The sequence below is a fragment of the Empidonax traillii genome, unplaced genomic scaffold, assembly GCF_003031625.1.
Source record: "Empidonax traillii isolate 1590-97213 ecotype Southwest subspecies unplaced genomic scaffold, ASM303162v1 scaffold1741:size165889, whole genome shotgun sequence".
Lineage (NCBI taxonomy): Eukaryota > Metazoa > Chordata > Aves > Passeriformes > Tyrannidae > Empidonax > Empidonax traillii.
The window spans coordinates 12,395-29,920 of NW_020956934.1; the positions used below are offsets into that span (position 1 = coordinate 12,395).

Here is a 17,526-nt window from a genome sequence, read left to right on the forward strand (position 1 = left end):
CTCCTTTTCTCCAGGCTGAGCCCCCCCAGCTCCCTCAGCCCCTCCTGCTGCTCCAGCCCCTTCCCAGCTCCCTTCCCTTCCCTGCACACGCTCCAGCCCCTCAGTGTCTCTTCCAGGAGGTTCCAGAACTGGACACAGCCCTGGGGGTCCCTCAGCAGTGCCAGCACAGGGGACAGTCCCTGCCCTGGGTCTGTGCTGGGACAGCCCAGGGGCCACTGGCCACCCGGGCACAGCTGGGCTCGTGTTCCCAGGGGAGTGGATCCAACTCTGCCTGCCCTGTGCCGGCCCAGATGGGCCCAGCACCGAGGATGTTCTGCAAAGCTTTAGGAGCACTCACATCCAACACAAAGACGTTTACAAATCCAGCATATAACCAGCCTTAAAAAAAGCAGGTTTTTTAATAAAAATAGAGCAGGTTCTTCAAATAAGAAGCAGAGTCTTGCACACTAATGATGGCAGAAGCAACTGAATGCACAGCATCACTCTCCAGGCAGGCAGCAGGCGTTGGCATTACAGAGCGTGTATTTAATAGTCACAAAACAAGGGTTCTTCCAGAAGTGCTGCAAAGCTGCCAAACTCACACTAGAATCTGAACAAGAAACAAGGGTTGAAAGCCTCCCCACGCCCACTCTCAGTATGAAATGTCAATTATCTCATGGAAAAACAACATGCAAACACTCAGTCAGAGTTCAGAAGAGTTTGTGTAAGGTTTCACTCTCTGGATTCCAGGTTACTCCAACCACCCCTTCCCAGGCACCAGCTAGTCTCCAAATTCCACATTTCCAACCCCCTTTAGTCACTGTCCTCCTTCTACCTGAGCCAGGGGTGTTGGTTTGCCGTTCAGGGCCATCTGCTGGGGCGGCAGGTGCCCTGGGGGTGGCACAGGGGTGGTCTTTAACTTCTTGGTGTCCACTTTGGAAGGATGATCATCTTCTTCCTCATCTGAATCTTGCAAGCCATACTTGGAAAAGTGTGCTACCTGTGTTAGGGAGAAGGACAAATGTGTCACAGCTTGGAACAGAGGTTTCAGGCACCCATTTCTCCAAGGCCTGGACAAGCAGGTGTAACTGTCCCCTCCCCATGCAGGTGTCCCAACACATACAGCTGTGACACCTGCAAGAAATTCAGCCTCTGTATAGACCAAAACCACCTACGGGCAGGTCTGAGGCCACAGTGTTGGTCACAGAACCCAGGCTCGTTTGGGTTCATCTCGTTCCCAGGGCAGGGAAACCTTCCACTAGCGCAGACCACCCTGAGCCCTGTCCAGCCTGGTCCCAGACACCTCCAGGGATGGGCAGTCAGTCTGCTGGGGACAGTTCTCCCCACAGCTGAGGGACTTAGGAGAGCTGTCAGAAAGGTGTCCCCCCCACCCCCTCACCTTGAACACCCAGGAGCCGGTCTCGGGGCGGTACTCCTTGAAGCGCGCGCCCTGCTTGCGGGACACGGCCTCCAGCCGGCCCTCGTAGTTCATCTCCGCCAGCCGCTCCGGGCTCTTGATCAGGCACCGCGACGTCTTGTCCGTGGGCCACACCCCGTCCAGGGTCACCTCGGCCCGCCTGGGACAGGGGGACAACGCGTGAGGGCACGGGGGGCTGAGGGAAAGCTGCTCAGGGGAGAGGGGAGCTGGGACCGGGGAGACCTGGACAGGTGAGCTCAGCTCAGAGCGGGACCGGTGAGCTCAAACCAAATTTTAAAGCCCATTTCTGGTTCAGGAATGTGCAAGTCTCCCACAGCTGTGACACTACGGACTGAATGCACAGATGTCTTGGTCCCCACCTGCAGACACAGCAGCCTGTCAGGATTTTAAAAATCATCCTTCTTTAACACCTACCTATTTAAACCTTCCCCAATGGGCGGTTTTCTCTCGTCGTCGGGGTAAACGATGACTTCTTTTCTCCGGATATGAACGATCTCATCCAGGTTTAGGTTTGTTAGGTTTACTTCTCCTTCAAAGTAAATCGATCCATAACCTGCCAAACAAACCAAAACTTCACCATTTGTCTGTGAGGAATCACATGGCAGAGAACCCCCGTTCCTGCTGTGCTGTCTGTCTGCACCCAGCCCTGTTCTGTCTCCAGGGCCAAGTCCCAGTGACAATTCCTTCCCAGTGAGGAAATCCTGAAGAAGCATTATCCACTTTGACACCATGGCTTCAGGCTGTGAGAGCAGGAGTCCAGCCTGGAGAAGAGAAGGCTCCAGGGAGACCTTAAAACTCCTGGCAGGGCCTAAAGGGGCTCCAGGAGAGCTGGAGAGGGACAAGGGTCAGAGGGACAGGACAAGGAGAAATGGCTTCCCACTGCCAGAGGGCAGGATTAGATGGGATATTGAGAAGGAATTGCTGGCTGGGAGGGTGGGCAGGCCCTGGCACAGGTTGGGCAGAGAAGCTGTGGCTGCCCCTGGATCCCTGGGAGTGTCCCAGGCCAGGCTGGACGGGGCTTGGAGCACCCTGGGCTGGTGGAAGGTGTCCCTGCCCATGGGATGAGATGAGCTTTAAGGTCCATCCCAGCCCAAACCAGTCTGTGATTCTGTGATTCATTCTCCCCTAAAACCTCACAACATTTTCATGCAAACTGCTCCCAAAGCAAGGGCCTTGTTACAATCAGAGTGAGGGTTTGGCACTCGGGTTCTCCCTGGATGAAGGAGGAGCCCCTGGGCAGGCTGGGGGTCTCACCTCTGCGGCCTATGGTGAAGTCTGTCACGATACATTCGTTCCTGTCGTTGGTGAACTTGCCCAGCTCCTCCATGGAGGGGATGGTGTAGTAGCCAGCTCGTGTCAGAACAATCCCTGCAACAGAACATTCCCTTAGAACAGGGCTGGCAGCAAGTTATCGACATTCTCAAAGTCTCATCCCGTTTCTTTTGCCAGCCTGAACAACTGGAAGCCTCAGAGGAACTGACAGTCAGTGCACCAAAAGCCAACAGGCACCACACCACCTTCATTCCAAGCCTTCAGAACACATTTAAGCCAAGTGCTCTGACAGGTTCTCCCAGCCCAGCCACCTGTCAGAGAGCAGGAGAGCAAAGAAAGGGGAAAAGGTGGGCAGGGAGAAAGGTGCAAGTGCAGCTTTAACAGCCTGGGGGCTTGAACACCTGCTGACCAAGGTGCAGCTTCTTTTACATTTAACAGGCTCCAATTGTTCTTGTACTAATTTGCCTAACAGTTTTGAAATTTCTTGAAAGCTTTTGGCACCTACAAAATGTCTGAAGACATCTCCTTTGAGCACATCAGCCGCCACTTTCATCACATGCCACGTACTACTTGAAAGGATGAACAAATCTTTCCCCTTCTCCTGAGTTTAAAAATCCCCAACATGCGTGATATAAAACCGGGGGGTAAAATTTAAACGCTCAGACTTGGCGAGTTAAATTTCTGCACTAGGCAGGAGAGCGGAGAGCAAGATCTGTGCTCTGGAGAAAAGAGGAGGGAAAGCAGAAAAAGTTGAGGGTGCAGAAGGGCACAGAACCCGCAGAGAACGCTGCCAGAGAACACGTGCCCTGCCCCCGGAGCACCCACCTGCGGGGTGCAGGTGGTGCGGAGCCTCGGGCTCCTCGTCGCGCTCGTCCTGCAGGGAATCCTCCTGGAAGGAGGCGTCCTCGCTGCTGCCCTCCAGCCCGTTGCGCAGCGCCGCCCGCATGTTCAGCGCCACGATGGTGTCGTCCACGCCGGGCTGCGCCTTGTGCCCGCCGCTCTCCAGGGTCTGCGGGACGGGCTTGGCGATGGGGTTCGTGTAGAACCTCGTCACCTCGTGCGTCTCCTCCTCCTCGCGCTCCCCGTCCGGCCGGTGGTTCTCCTCGGGAGGCACCGACAGGAAGAATCTGGGAAGCGAAGGGGAACGTGGAATTATTTAGTCCTGAGGGGCTTGCACCAACAGTCCTGTGCAGGGCCAGGAGCTGGACTTGGATTATCCCTGGGGGTTCCCTTCCGACTCAGGACATCTTATGATTGAACTCCTGCCGTCCTGCCACATAAAAAGCCAGCAGGATGACCCTAACTGCAGAACCAGTGATTATTCCCCATCCCTCTGCCCTTGCTTGACAACCTCTGCCTTCTGTCCCCTGGGGCTCCCACCACTGATGAGAGTGGAAGAGGGGCTCCACAGTGGCTGGGGACTGAAGCACAGGCCCTGTGAGCAGAGCCTGACTGACATGGGCACTCAGTCTGGAGCAGAGGCATCAAAGAGGGGTGTAAGAGCAATCCCACAGCCCCCAACACCTCTGCCCCCAAGGAACTGTCTAGGGCAGGGCCAGGGTGACCTCACTCCCACATCAGTTCTTACTTCTTGGAGCTTTCAATAAAACCAACATGTTGAGCTGCTCAGGAGGTTTTTTTCCCAGCCTCTTGATTAAAAGAACCCAAAGGAAAACCAGAGTTCAGCTGAACTATGGCCATAGGTTTTTAAAGGAGGTTGGAATTGTGGCTTTGGGGAAGCCTTAGAGGCTCTTTTCTTTAATCTGTACAAACACATGTGCAGAAAATAGAAATATGAGACACCAGGATCAGTGGAGCTTCCCTGCAATTCCCACATCACTGAGGACTAACCACAAAAGGTTCTTCTCTCCTCAGGGTCAGGTTTAGCACCTCCCTCAAAGAATGTCCTGGTTGCTCACTAGAGGGAATGAAGAGAGACTCATCCAGAAAAACAAGATGCTCCTCTGACCCTGATTTTGGGTAGGATGACCTGGCAGTGCTACACAGCAAGAACACACAGTTAATTCAGGAGGAAATGAATGTCCCAACAGGTCAACTGCTTCCAGCAACCAGCTAAGGTGACACCCCTGAAAAGAACTCCCGGTTCTACAGCAGTAACAGAGGCAGAACCAGCCTGACTGCTCCTGAGGACAAACCCTGCAGGTGACTCACACACCTGTCCCCATTCTCCGGGTACTCGGACGGGGACGCCAGGTCCTCGTTCTCACGGCTCACGGGAGAGAACAGGCTGCTGCTGTTGAGGTTCTTCAGAACCAGCTTCTTGATGCTCTTCCTGAAAACAAAACACACCAATACACGGGCATTTGGATCTATCCACTGCATAAATACCTGTTTCATGCTTAATTCAGGCAGACCAGAACCAGCTCTAGGACCTGTTGCCACACTCAGACATGTCAAGTCTCCTGTAGGAGATACCAAAACTCTTTCTGGAATTCCCTTCAAGGCTTTGGTTTATGGGTAGGTGTAAAATGCACAGGTCAGAGAAAGTCTCAAAGCCCATTCTCAGCAAACGACTGGGTTCCCTGTCTTCCAAATCAGTTTTTCCAGAGGCAGAAAAGGTCTGGCCCATGGGTTCAGGTTCATTTCACTGCAGGGTCACTTAACTTTGTGCTTTTTGTTTTTACTAAACTCCAAAGCTTTCCAAAGCCCTTTTTTCTTTGATTGTCCCTGATGCCACAGAAGACTCAACCCAAAAGCCTCACTTGGGCAGATCCACGATTTATCCCTCACAGAAACATGTGTGGATCTGAAACAGAACCAGGGCTGGGATAAATGTGCCTCCATGCTGAGGGCAGCAGCAAACCTGGTGACACTCCTAGTTCAGGAGGAGGGAACATTACCCCGTGCAAGCTTTCCTGGTACAAATTCCAACTTGATTTTATAGGAGCTTTGCTCTCATCATGGGCTGACCTCATTTTACAGCTTAGTGGGCCTTAACAGTTTAAGCTGAACTTTTTCACCTCCTCTGCTCTGTTCTATTCAAGTCTTACAGAAAACTTGCCATTGCTATTCGTATTTGAACCAGGGCACAGAACGATGGGATTCAGGAAACTCCCCAGAGTTTCCTTGGCCTGCTGAGAAGGTTCTCAGCTACCCCCAAGAGACACTGACTTTGGCATGAAGGCCCCGTTGGACAGGGAGGGCTCGTCGTCGTCCAGCCCGTCGAAGAGCTTGGACTTGGCGGATCCTGAGGACTGCAGGGCCTTGGGTCGCACTCTGGTCGCAGGCCGGGGGGTCAGCTTGTAGTGGGTGGGTGTTGTCAGGGCTTTCTGGGCTGCTGGGTTGGTTGGTTTCAGCCTCTGAAACAGAAACAGGGAGAGCTGGAGTTGCCAGAGCATGTGCTGGGAAGGTTTGGGGATGGTTTGAAGGTGCTCCAGCCCAGGGCCTGGCAAGGCAAAGGGGATGAGGAGTCACGGGAGAAGCAATAAACAAGCTCAGGTAGGAGGCCTCCAGAACAGCCCCACCCATCAGCCTGGATCCATGCGCCCCCCAGGCCCTGTGCTGGGCTCCAGCTGCCAGGCAGGACTCGTCTCCAGCCCCTGGAATTTGCCCCAGGGAAGAAGCCACTTACAACCTCCCCTAACACTTCAAAAACCTGAGAAGTGTTTGTTGTATTTTAAACAAGCCAGCAGGGAAAGGTTTGTCAGAGACTCTAACCAAAGCTCAAGCACAGCTCTAGAATTATTCCAAGCATTAGCAACTACCCATCTTTATTCCCAACCAGTAGCAGTGAGAACAAGAACTCCAAAGGCAAGGTTCTGCTGCAGGCAAAAGCAGGAAAGCATGGAATGGTTTGGGTTGGAAAGGGACCATAAAGATCATCCAGCTCCAATCCCCTGCCATAGGCAGGGAACCTTCCACTGGAATAAGATAAAGCAGTTTGTGTCCTGGAGAGGGTCAAAAGCCACTGCACCAGTGGGAGAACACAGAGAGCAACTTATTACACCGCTCCCTGTGCCTTCAGGTGAAGACACTGAACACCAACCAAAGTAATTTCAACTCTCCCCCACAAGTGAGTTCAAGCTCTTACCTCCTCCTTCTTCTTTGGGTCGGACATGGGGTTTCTGAAGAGCGGGGAGTCCCCAAAGGGGGAGTAGGTGAGGCTGTTGAGGTGCTGCTGCAGGACTGCCTGCTGTGCCGCCGAGGCGTTGGGGTCTGTCAGGGCTGCAAGACAACAGCACTGCAGCTTTACCAGCCCTGCTGCTGCACCAGGGCAGGCAGGGACAGCACCTGCCACGGCGCCTCCTCCTCCACAGCGTGCAGCCACGTTCCCTGAGCTCCCACAGGTGAGAAGCTGAGGGCATGGAAAGCTACGTGGCAGTGGAAGAGTCTGGCCTGCCAAAATACTCAACTAGTCCAGCTGGCTTCTGAAAGGCTGGGCAGGGAAAATATTTCATGCAGAATTTTTACATTCCTGCTACAGCAATCAAACTTACAGGTCCTCTCTACAAGGGCACTCTTAATTTTGTCTCTCCATCTTCTAGTATCTAATTTTAACTCCTATTGAAATGCTCCAAGTGCTCTCACACTGTGAAGCATTCAAGGCACCAAGAGCAGCTTAATTCTAATTCCAAAAAACCCAGAGTGAATCCGTGCATTCCCAAAGAACAACAAAACCACTCTCAGAAACAGCAGCTTACTGTCAGGGTCTGCAACAAGTCAAGAGGAGAGCTGGAGACAACTGGATCTTATTTATGCTCCCAATGGCCCAATAAAGTCCCTCTAGCTCCCTCCTACCTGCAATTCCTGAAGAAGCCAATGCTGCATTTCCCTATTTTTTTGTAAGCACCTAGTCTTGCTGCCCAAATCCAGTGACAGGAAGTGTCAGTAATCTTGACAACAAAGCTTAAGCAACTTGGAATTACTTAAAAATAGACATATAATTAGCAAAAACAAACAAACAAAAAAGGTCATTAACACAGTCTCCACTGCTACTGAGGATAGAAGTGCTCTCTGAGACATTCTGTCACTCCAAAGCCTTTGGGTGAGGTGTGCTCCTGTGTTCAGGCACACAGGACACAAGGCAGGAAGCAGCAGCTGGTTCAGGGACACTCACCTACAGCAGGCTGAGGGGCCCCAAAGCCCAGAGTGGCTGTGGAGGTGTTGAATCCCGGTGCTCCAAAGGCTCCTGTTCCCAGCGTTCCCCCCAGCTTGGGCTGGGTGTTTCCAAACAAGGACGTCTGTCCTGCCCCCAGAGCTGTGACAGGAGAGGTGACTGTCACTGACTGCAGCACTGTGGCAAACCCACAAGCACAGCAAAGAATCAGCTCCTTATTGAACTGCAGGAAACACTTCCCACGTCCATGGATGCTGCACTCAGGACTCCAGTGAGCAGACCAGAGCTCCTGAACAGAGGCCCTCACCAGTTCCACCAGTGCTGCCCAGTCTCTAAGAGGTCATTAGCACCAAGTTAACAAGCTCTGAGACTGGGATCTCTGGCTTGAAGCCTTCACAGCCTTTCCTACCTCAGTTACAGTCTGGATCAGCACTGCAGTCTGATGACTGGGCTTAGGCTGGTGAGAGGTGAGTTGGGAAAACTCTTACCTGTTCCAAACCCTGTTCCAAGTCCCGTTCCCAGAGTCCCAGTTGCAGGCTTATTTCCAAACAAACTATTTCCAGCAGTGTTAGCACCAAAACCTTCAAGAACAGAATGAGCAGCTGATTAGAAGTGAAACCAAAACCAGTCATTTAAATTAAAAAAGCAAAGAGCCCTGCCACAGTCAAGGTCAAATCTCACACTCTTTCCAGCAGCAGTTACACTGACAAGCAGCAAAGAGGGATTTCAGTGGTAATAAACATATTAAAGTTAGAATATAACACTAAAAATGGCATAGAAAAATGCTGGTTTGCCTTCTTAAGCTTTTCAGTTTATTACAAACTTCAAGGTTTCACTGAAAGCCAGAGCTGACGTGATGGTGCTGATCTGGCAACAGAGTAAACTGTATTTTCTTCAGCTGCCTGGAAGGAACAAACCCCCCGTGACACTGTTCATACCACACACCCATGACCATCATCACAGAGCAGTGGGAATTCTGATCAGCACAAGCACAGCTCGAGGACACAGTTCAAACTGCTGCAACGGGCACCACAAATCTAACATGGTATCACGCTCCAGTGCTCTTCCTGATGCATCTCAGGATCCCATTGTCCCTCCTGGCCACCACAGACTGCACCTTCTCTTAGGGACTCACCAAACAGTGGTACTTAAACCATCTACCTTCTGCCTCAGGTTGTTCCACAAGAGCCGAGGTACAAACCAGCACCCACCACATCTCCCTGCACCTTTAACACTCTCCATCCCTGAGCACGTGCTGCTCACAGGCAGGTGTGTGGTGTAAGCAGGGCAGTTTGAAATGCCTGAACCCCCACTGCTTTTCCCTGTCCCCCAGGCAGCAGGGTCTGTGAGGGGGGTTTGTTACCGAAGAGCCCACCGCCCGTGGTGGTCCCGAACGACGGCGCGCTGGTCGTGGTGGTTCCAAATCCAGCAGGCTTGTTCCCAAACAGGGTCTGAAGGGAAAAGAATTAGGAATTTAGAGGCCTGGCAGGCTGATATTGCAGGAGTTGTACTGATGTTTGGCTGCAGGCAAGGAAGCAGAACTAAGACCAAGCACAACTGAAGCCACACAGCCTCCCACGAGCCAGGGGGTATCACAAGCCACGTGCATCTCCCAAAAACAACTCCTAGGGTTGGACTCAAGGGGTTTAAGGGTCTTTTCCAACCCCAGTCATTCTGTGACTTGGTTCTCCACCAGAACCAAAATGCCTGAGTATCATGAATCAAGTTCATTTTTGGTTCAGGCATCACCACAACTTCCAAGCTGGATTTCCAACCCTGCGCTGAGGAAGCCTTGGTGCCACACAGGCACTGAGAGCCTCGGCCTCTCCTGTTGTTTTCATCACTCCAAACACATCACTCGTTAAAAAAATGGCTCTATTACACAAGTTTATCCTTCAGTTTACATCAAACCACCCTATTCTTAAACAGACAGAGAGGTTTTCTCTCTTCCATTAGTAAGGCACAAACATACCGAACCACCAACACCAAATCCTGTGTTGGCTTGTCCAAAAAGGCCAGTTCCCGTTCCAAATCCAGTCCCAGCATTTGTATTGGCAGCTGTCCCAAAAAGGCCTCCGGGCTGCGAGGGCTGGGTGACCCCAAAGAGACCCTACGAACAGGAACCAGGTTCAGGTCACACTCCAAGACTTTTCCAAGTCCAGCACTGACAGTAACAGATCCAACACACAATATCAGGCAGCAAAATGATGGTACATTAGCCCTCATGCTGGGGGAAGAGGAGGGAGGAAGAGCATTCCAGAACCTTTAGTCCTCCTTCAAGAAATTAATTACAAAAAGGAAATTAAAAAAGAAAAAGGCAAAACCTGAAGAATTTATGCTCTTAGCTTTAAAGGATATTGGAATTTCCTTGTGGCTGAGCAAAGGAGATGGAAAACAAACATTTCACAGAGTTTTCTGGGAGAAGTCACAACAAATTCCCAAGGAATATAGGATACTTGGAACCAAAGTCCCTAGTTATGCAACAAGTCACAGCTACGCAGCATCTTTGTGTCACAAGAGCCCAGGACTGCTGCTCATTAGTCACCATGAAGTCCAGAACTGTTAATGGATCCTCACAGGAGGTTAATCATGGGGTTCTATTATCTGTGTGAACATGAATGGGAACACTTGAGTTGCTAGAGAGCAGCGTGCCTGGAGAAGGGAACGGGCTCATTATTTGTGCCAAGCTGATTGCTGCCTGTTACCCTGAGCACAGCCTGACTGGCAGGCGGCTCCTGCTCGGCCACGGCATTCCGAGCTTGGCCTTGTGCTCCCACCCAGCTGGGCTGGAACGGCAGGAGGAGGAGCTGCAGCAGTGCCACAGCCAGGCTGACACCCCCCTTACCATGGTGCTGGTGTTGGGCTGGCCCAGCGTGCTGGTGCCCCCGAAGGAGAAGCCGGTGTTCTGCGTGGTCGTGGCCTGGCCGAAGGGTTTGTTGAACAGGCTGGTGGTCTGGGACGGCTGCCCAAAGAGCCCCCCGGTGGTGCCGGTGCCAAAGCCCGTGGTACCTGTGACACAGCAGGGCCTCAGCACACCCCTCAGTGCCACCCCACACCCAGCTGTGCCCACCCCAGACACGCACACGGGAGAACAGGCATGGGATGTCCTGAGCTGGGGGGACCCCCGAGGATCTCCCAGTGCCACTCCAGGCCCTGCCCAGGACACCCCAACACTCCCCCCTGTCCCTCAGAGCGTTGCCCAAAGGCTCCTGGAGCTCTGGCAGCCTTGGGGCCGTGCCCACTGCCCTGGGGAGCCTGGGCAGTGCCAACCACCCTCTGGGGGAAGAACCTTGTGCTGAGCTCCAACCTGAGCCTGCCCTGGCACAGCTCCAGCCCTTCCCTGGCCACCTCATAACCACTTCTATTCCTACAGCCTGGAAGATATTGATCTGTCAACAGTCAAACTCAACAACCAAAAAATATCTACTCTTAGGAAGAAATTCTTCCCTGTGAGGGTGGGCAGGCCCTGGCACAGGTTGCCCAGAGAAGCTGTGGCTGCCCCTGGATCCCTGGAAGTGTCCAAGGCCAGGCTGGACTGGGCTTGAATCAACGTGGGCTGGTGGGAGGTGTCCCTGCCCATGGCAGGAGGTGGGACAAGACAGGTTTCAAGGTTCCTTCCCACCCAAACCGTTCTGGGATCCTATGATCTATTTACCTTTCAGTTTGGATCAAAATTAATAAAATTCCAATCAGTGTTTGAATTTTTCCAAGGCAAGTAAGAAAACAGAGATGGCTATGGCCAAGAGTCCCATCAGTGAATGCTGAACAACCAGCACAGTTCTGAGCTCCCATCCCCGAATTTTACACAGTCTAACAGAACGTTTGCATATCCACTCACAGGAACCCAGGGCTGGGCAGCACTTACTGGTTCCAAAGGCGGTTTTATTCTGCCCGTAGGAAAAGCCTGTGTTGGTGGTGGAAGAGCCAAAGAGTCCGGTGGCTGTGCTGGATGTGGCAGTGGAAGAGCCAAACAAGCCTGTGGCTGCCCCTGCTCCCACAGGATTCGAGGGCCCTTTGCGGTTCGCCTGGTAATCTTCCAAACGGAGTTCCTGGGGGAAAATCCAACTCTTTTTACCCAGGACGAGTGCCCTTAGCACACTCACACAGCCCTCAACCTACACCAAGGTGAAGGTTCAAGAAAAGCTGCAACACATACATTTTGAAAAATAAGGACACCGAAAACGGGACCTGAACTTAGATCCACGTTTGGGCTTCAATTTGACTTCCCAGAGCTTTTTCAGATCTTTTCCACAGATCTGTTTTGAAGGATCAAATAAACAAACCCGAATGGAGAGGCTTCAGGAGAAATCCTTGGGAACACTAGTTTATAATAAACAACGGAGTTCTGTCTGGGATCCTGCCATTATCTCCGCAGGGCAGGACTGTTCCCAGCAAGATCCCATGTCCTTCTGATGAGATGGAATTTCAGCTCTTCCAAACCTGCATTAAGCATTTAAACCCAACTGCAACCAACGTGGGGTTGCATTAATTGTTTTACTTGAGAACACCTCCCCTGTGTGCGACGCAGATATTGAAGGTTCATTAACACTCTCACGTTAATGAGCGCAGAAGATAATGATGGGCCAAAGAAGGCTAAGCTAAGCCAAGCTGACCAACAGCCAAGCAGACTGACCTCGAGGGACTTGCTCTCGTACTCCTTCATGGCAGTGATGCACTGGTGCTTGGTGCTGATGTTGGTGCTGACGCCGGATTTCACCATGGTGTCGGTACCGTTCGGGGGCTGCCGGGGAAGAGGGGAGGGAGCGGGGTTAACATCCAGCCAGAGGGGAGGTGACACAGTATTCCCTGCAGCTCCTGGGAAATCCTACACCTAGCACAGACCTGAGGCTCTATGGGACTTACCTGCTCTGCTCAGGTGAGACCCCACCTGCAGTGCTGCCCCAGCTCTGGGCTCCCAGGATAAACACAGGGAGCTGCTGGAGCAAGTCCAGAGGAGGCCCTCAAGACCCTCCCAGGGCTGGAGCCCCTCTGCTCTGGAGCCAGGCTGGGAGAGCTGGGGGGGATCAGCTGGAGAAGAGAAGGATCCAGGGAGACCTGAGAGCCCCTTGCAGGGCCTGAAGGGGCTCCAGGAGAGCTGGAGAGGGACTGGGGACAAGGGATGGAGGGACAGGACACAGGGAATGGCTTCCCACTGCCAGAGGGCAGGGACAGGTGGGATATTGGGAAGGAATTGCTGGCTGGGAGGGTGGGCAGGCCCTGGCACAGGTTGGGCAGAGAAGCTGTGGTTGCCCCTGGATCCCTGGAAGTGTCCCAGGTCAGGTTGGACGGGGCTTGGAGCAGCCTGGGCTGGTGGAAGGTGTCCCTGCCCATGGCAGGGGTGGCACTGGATGACCTTTAAGGTTCCTCCCAACCCAACCCAGTCTGTGACTGTATTCTGTTCCATGGTATCTGCACAGCTGAAGCCTCACCCAGGTGTGTTCAATGACAGTCAGTAGTGGAATTTACCCCAGGAACACCCAAAACAACTCACAGTAATTCTGCTTTGGGTTTCACTGCAAAAACAGTTTATCTCCATCTGTGGCACCAATCCTGGAGCTCTGCATGGATTTCACTGCCCCCCTTTGTACCAGTGCTCTGAAGGTACACAGCAACAGCACTGCAACTGCCCAGCCAGCACACAGCTCTGCCCCAGGCAGCAGAGCCTCGGCCTCACAGCAGCTCAGCCCAGAAACAGAGAGGGACACAAACGAGTATTTGGGGAAAAAAATCCCTGTTCCCAGCAGGCACCAATTACCACAGTTCCAGGAAGGCCTCTCTGCTGGGCCACCCTCCAGGTCCAACTGCCACAGAACTTCCCAGCAGTCACCGAATCCTGTCTTAAAGGGAACTCGCCCGGAGGGGACAGGGCACCACTCCTCACGTTCCAGGTCCCATTCCCAAGGCCAGGCTGCCTCAGGGAGAACTGCACTTATTCTGACCCATTCCGAAAAGTCTTTAACCTTCATTTGCCACAGATCACCTGGAACTCCGTGGCACTTCCTGCGAAGGCTCAGCTTTAAGAGCTGCTTTACCCCTTCAGCACTAACACAGCTCTAAACCCAGCAAGTCTGGAATTTCACAGCATTTGAGAAGCTTGTGAAACTCAGGAAAAAAACCAAACCAATTTATGGAGTTAATTACTCCTCCTATTTCCACTCCAGCGGTTCCTCAGCACTTCAGAACACCTACATTTGAACCCCTCACTTTTTCATTTGGGTGACCAAGACATCCCATCAGTAACTGCAGGATCTAATGCTCCCCACAGGGAACAGGCTGGGCTGAGAAGAAAAACCAGAACTTACGTTGAATTTAATGGTCGTGCCAGTGGGAGCAGCAGTGAAGCTGGTGGGGCCAAACAGGGAGCCAGATGTGCTCCCAAAAGGGTTGGATGTGGTGTTGGTGGTCCCAAAGAGCCCCCCGCTGCTGGTGCTCGTACCAAAGTCTGAGGGAAACACAAACAAATTAGAACATCTCAATTAAAACAAACCCAAAGCTTAAAACTTAAACCCGGTAATTTGCTCAAATTGTAGGTATAATATAAATATAAAATACTTTGAAAATGGAAAAAACAATGTGACATCAGAGCTGGAAACTGATTGTGCTGCTAATGCAGTTTTCTGCTGCAGAAGTGCCCCTAACTTAGCACCCTAGGAAAGACCACAAAACCCGAAGCAACCAGTTTCCTTCTACTCCTGACAAGCAGGAAGAAAATTACACAATCATTTTACAATAAGGGGAATCAGTGAAGTTCCATTTCTCTTCTCAGAAGAGGTTACAAGCAGCAGCTTCTGCTTTGCGGAATTACAGCGAAGTTTAAAGGCATTTCATGCTGTAACTGCTCTGCCACAGCAGGATAAAAACCCGAAATCAAAGAGCACCAAGAAATGCTTCAGAATAGAAAATTCCAGCCAAACACCTTTTGCGACTTATTTCAAAATTTACAGCTGGAATCACAGCTCCAGATGCAGGAGCACATCAGGCACGCCCTCAGCTGGAGGGAGGATGTCTCTGTATCCCTCAGGAGAAAACCCACCAACCCCCACCCTGCCCCTTGTCCCAGCCCCACAGGAACACCCCTGTGCTCTCCCCAAACGGGACAGGAGCAGTGTCACTCACTCCCAAAGCCAGCTGGTTTGTTCTGAGCAAAGGCATTGTTCTGGGATGAGAAGAGGCCTCCACCAGTGCTGGTGGTTCCAAAGAGGCTGTTGGATGTCCCCGTGGATGTCCCGAAGCCGAAGCCGGTGCTGGTGGAGGACGTGGCTGGTTGGCTGAATGTCGTCGACCCGAACAAGCCTCCTGAGGGCAGGAAACACTGCAAATCATCCCCATCCCCCTCTGCTTAGGGGTTCTGATGGGTTTTTGCATTTTGGGGCAGGAGGGGGTTCGATTACGTTTTGTTGCTGGGTTTCTTGCCATTGCCCCCTCCAGGCCGTGCCCCCTGCCCCCCACGCCCCAGCAGTACCTGGCTTTGTCTGGGTGCTCCCAAAAAGGCCTCCCGTGTTGTTGTTGGAGCCGAAGGCCGATGTCCCGAAGGCCCCTCCGCTGGTCGTACCGAAGCCGGCATCTGGAAGCAGAGCCAGGTGAGCCCTGCCCTGGCTGTGAGGGGGGCTCCTCAAAACACCCCTCAGGACACACTGCCTCCCAAGCCTTCCCAGCAAACCCAGTCCTGATGGCTTCAACCCCAGGAAACCCCAGTGTCACAACCCCCACCTGAGTTCTCCCTCTTTCTAGGAAAGGAAGTCTCCACAGCAGCCATGGAATCCTGAATAAAAGCCTGAGCTCCTGAACCTCATCCGAGTGAGCTGGAGAGCCCAACAGCTCGGCAGTCCCACCCCAGGAGGGATCAGCCCCTCCATAGGACCCTCTGAGCTGCACTCCAGGGAAAAACACCCCACTAAAGAGCACCTTCAGCGCAGCTGAGATGCTTTGCTTACTCTGCCCAAAAGTTGAAGTTGTCCCAAAGCCGGTGCTGCCTCCGAACGGAGCTCCAAAGGATTTGTTGAACATTTTCAGGATGGATCAGGTCTTCTCCCAAGACCTGAAAAGAAGAATTCAGGTTTTACTGAAAGCAAACTCCTTTTTCATCCCACTCATGAGAGGGCAGCAATCCCACCGGAATCCTTCAGCCATGGAACCCACGGCAGCGCGTTTAGGGCACACTGAGCAATTCCAAACCCTGCCAGGACCCCAGGGGGACAAGGACACCAATGTTCCAGTGACAGCACAGGTAAGGAGGTGTCATCCCTAATCACAGCTCCGGTTTCCATACTGTGCTCCCACAACGTTCCCAGGGTTTTCCAGGACTGATTTTCCTGTTCAGCTCTATTTGACAACTGCTTCAAACGTGACAAGTGCGAATGCACCGCAGGAGGATGACAGGAACGTGCCTTCCCTCTGCTCCCCGCTCCTGCACTTCCCACAGGTTGCTGTTCCCAGGAGTTCTGCCCCATTCCCACAGGGCCCAGTTCCCTTTGCAGCCCCCCAGCTCAGTGACAGCACATCCCTGGGCTGCCCCTCTCACACCTCTTCCCTGACAGCAAACGAGAACAAAGTCTGCTACCACTCCCTGGGAGTTTGTCAACAAATCCAGCGCAATCCTGACAGGGATTGTGCCGTGTTTTCCCACAGTGGGGCCAATGCCTGCAGCTCCACCTCTGAGAATGACAGCATTCCCAAAACAATGCCAGTATTGGGCAAAGCAATGCCATATTAACAAAAAAAAAATTCCCATATTCATCAAAAAAAATTCCAGCATCCCCCAAAGAAAAATGTCGGTATTCCCCTCAAAGCCCAGTTAACCCCGGCACCCAGGGGTGCAGAACTAGGAAGCTCGGCGATTCCCACACAGCCCATCCCAGGAATATTCCCAAAGCCCCTCTCAAGGCAGCGCTGCCCCAGCACCAACAACTGCAGCTAAAGCCAAACGTGCCCCTTTCCCTGTGCCCAGGTTTGGCAGCTCCCCAGTCCCAGCTCAGGAACAACACAGGCTGTGCCTAGCACAGCCTCCTGCAAGGAAAGCACTAAATCCATCTGCTCAGCCTTGCAATTACAAGGGCTTGTTTCCCCAAAACCAACAGCACCTTCTGGGAACAGCCAAACGCAGAGTGGGAGCAGCTGCAGCCTCCCCCCATCCCACAACAACCAGAGACCAAACCAGCATCCCACACTTCCTCAGGGGATGGTTGGAGTGCCCTCAGCAGGGCCAGGACAATCCCTGGGAGTCCCCTCCTGCTCCGTCTGTCACTGTTCCACACACAGTAACTGAGGGATGGTCTCTGTAAACTCCAACTGCTCCCAGCAGCCCCCCAAACAGATTAGGGTGCTAAGAGTGCCCCCATTCCCACAGTTCTCACAGACTCCCTCAGGTTCGGGAGGAGGAATTTCAGTAAAAGCCTGAAAAAGCTGCTCTGACAAACCCATAAAGCCCCCCAAGCCAAGAGGCGCTCCTGGGAAAGCACTGCAGCCCCAGAGAGACACTGCACCCACACCTGAGCCTTCCTCACCCTCTCCCGTGGGATCATTGGGGCTGGAAAAGCCCTCCCAGCCCATGGATCCCCCTGTGCCCCATCCCCACCTTGTCCCCCAGCCCAGAGCACTGAGTGCCACGGCCAGGCCTGCCTTGGACACCTGCAGGGCTGGGCACTCCAAACCTCCCTGGGCAGCCCCTGCCAAGGCCTCACCACCCTTTCCAGCCACAAATTCCTCCTCCTGGCCAACCTGAGCCTCCCCTGGCCCAGCTGGAGGCCGTTCCCTCTCCTCC

At 53.0% G+C, this 17,526-nt stretch overlaps 1 protein-coding gene across 1 annotated transcript in view; it reads right to left on the minus strand.

Annotated features, from left to right (window-relative positions):
- NUP98 (nucleoporin 98) overlaps positions 1-15,822 on the minus strand; it is a 26,570-nt gene extending 10,748 nt beyond the window's left edge. The window contains exons 1-19 of the mRNA XM_027908531.1: positions 15,701-15,822; positions 15,229-15,330; positions 14,883-15,059; positions 14,069-14,208; positions 12,400-12,507; positions 11,632-11,815; positions 10,612-10,775; positions 9,739-9,876; positions 9,130-9,217; positions 8,255-8,347; positions 7,767-7,907; positions 6,741-6,874; positions 5,822-6,009; positions 4,866-4,982; positions 3,515-3,816; positions 2,672-2,785; positions 1,832-1,970; positions 1,379-1,556; positions 815-979 (exon numbers count right to left, since the gene is read on the minus strand). Coding sequence (XP_027764332.1) covers positions 815-979; positions 1,379-1,556; positions 1,832-1,970; positions 2,672-2,785; positions 3,515-3,816; positions 4,866-4,982; positions 5,822-6,009; positions 6,741-6,874; positions 7,767-7,907; positions 8,255-8,347; positions 9,130-9,217; positions 9,739-9,876; positions 10,612-10,775; positions 11,632-11,815; positions 12,400-12,507; positions 14,069-14,208; positions 14,883-15,059; positions 15,229-15,330; positions 15,701-15,773 — 2,745 coding nt within the window. The 5' untranslated portion in view covers positions 15,774-15,822. The remainder of the gene's footprint in view (positions 1-814; positions 980-1,378; positions 1,557-1,831; positions 1,971-2,671; positions 2,786-3,514; positions 3,817-4,865; positions 4,983-5,821; positions 6,010-6,740; positions 6,875-7,766; positions 7,908-8,254; positions 8,348-9,129; positions 9,218-9,738; positions 9,877-10,611; positions 10,776-11,631; positions 11,816-12,399; positions 12,508-14,068; positions 14,209-14,882; positions 15,060-15,228; positions 15,331-15,700) is intronic.
- Between the last annotated feature and the right edge of the window lie 1,704 nt (positions 15,823-17,526).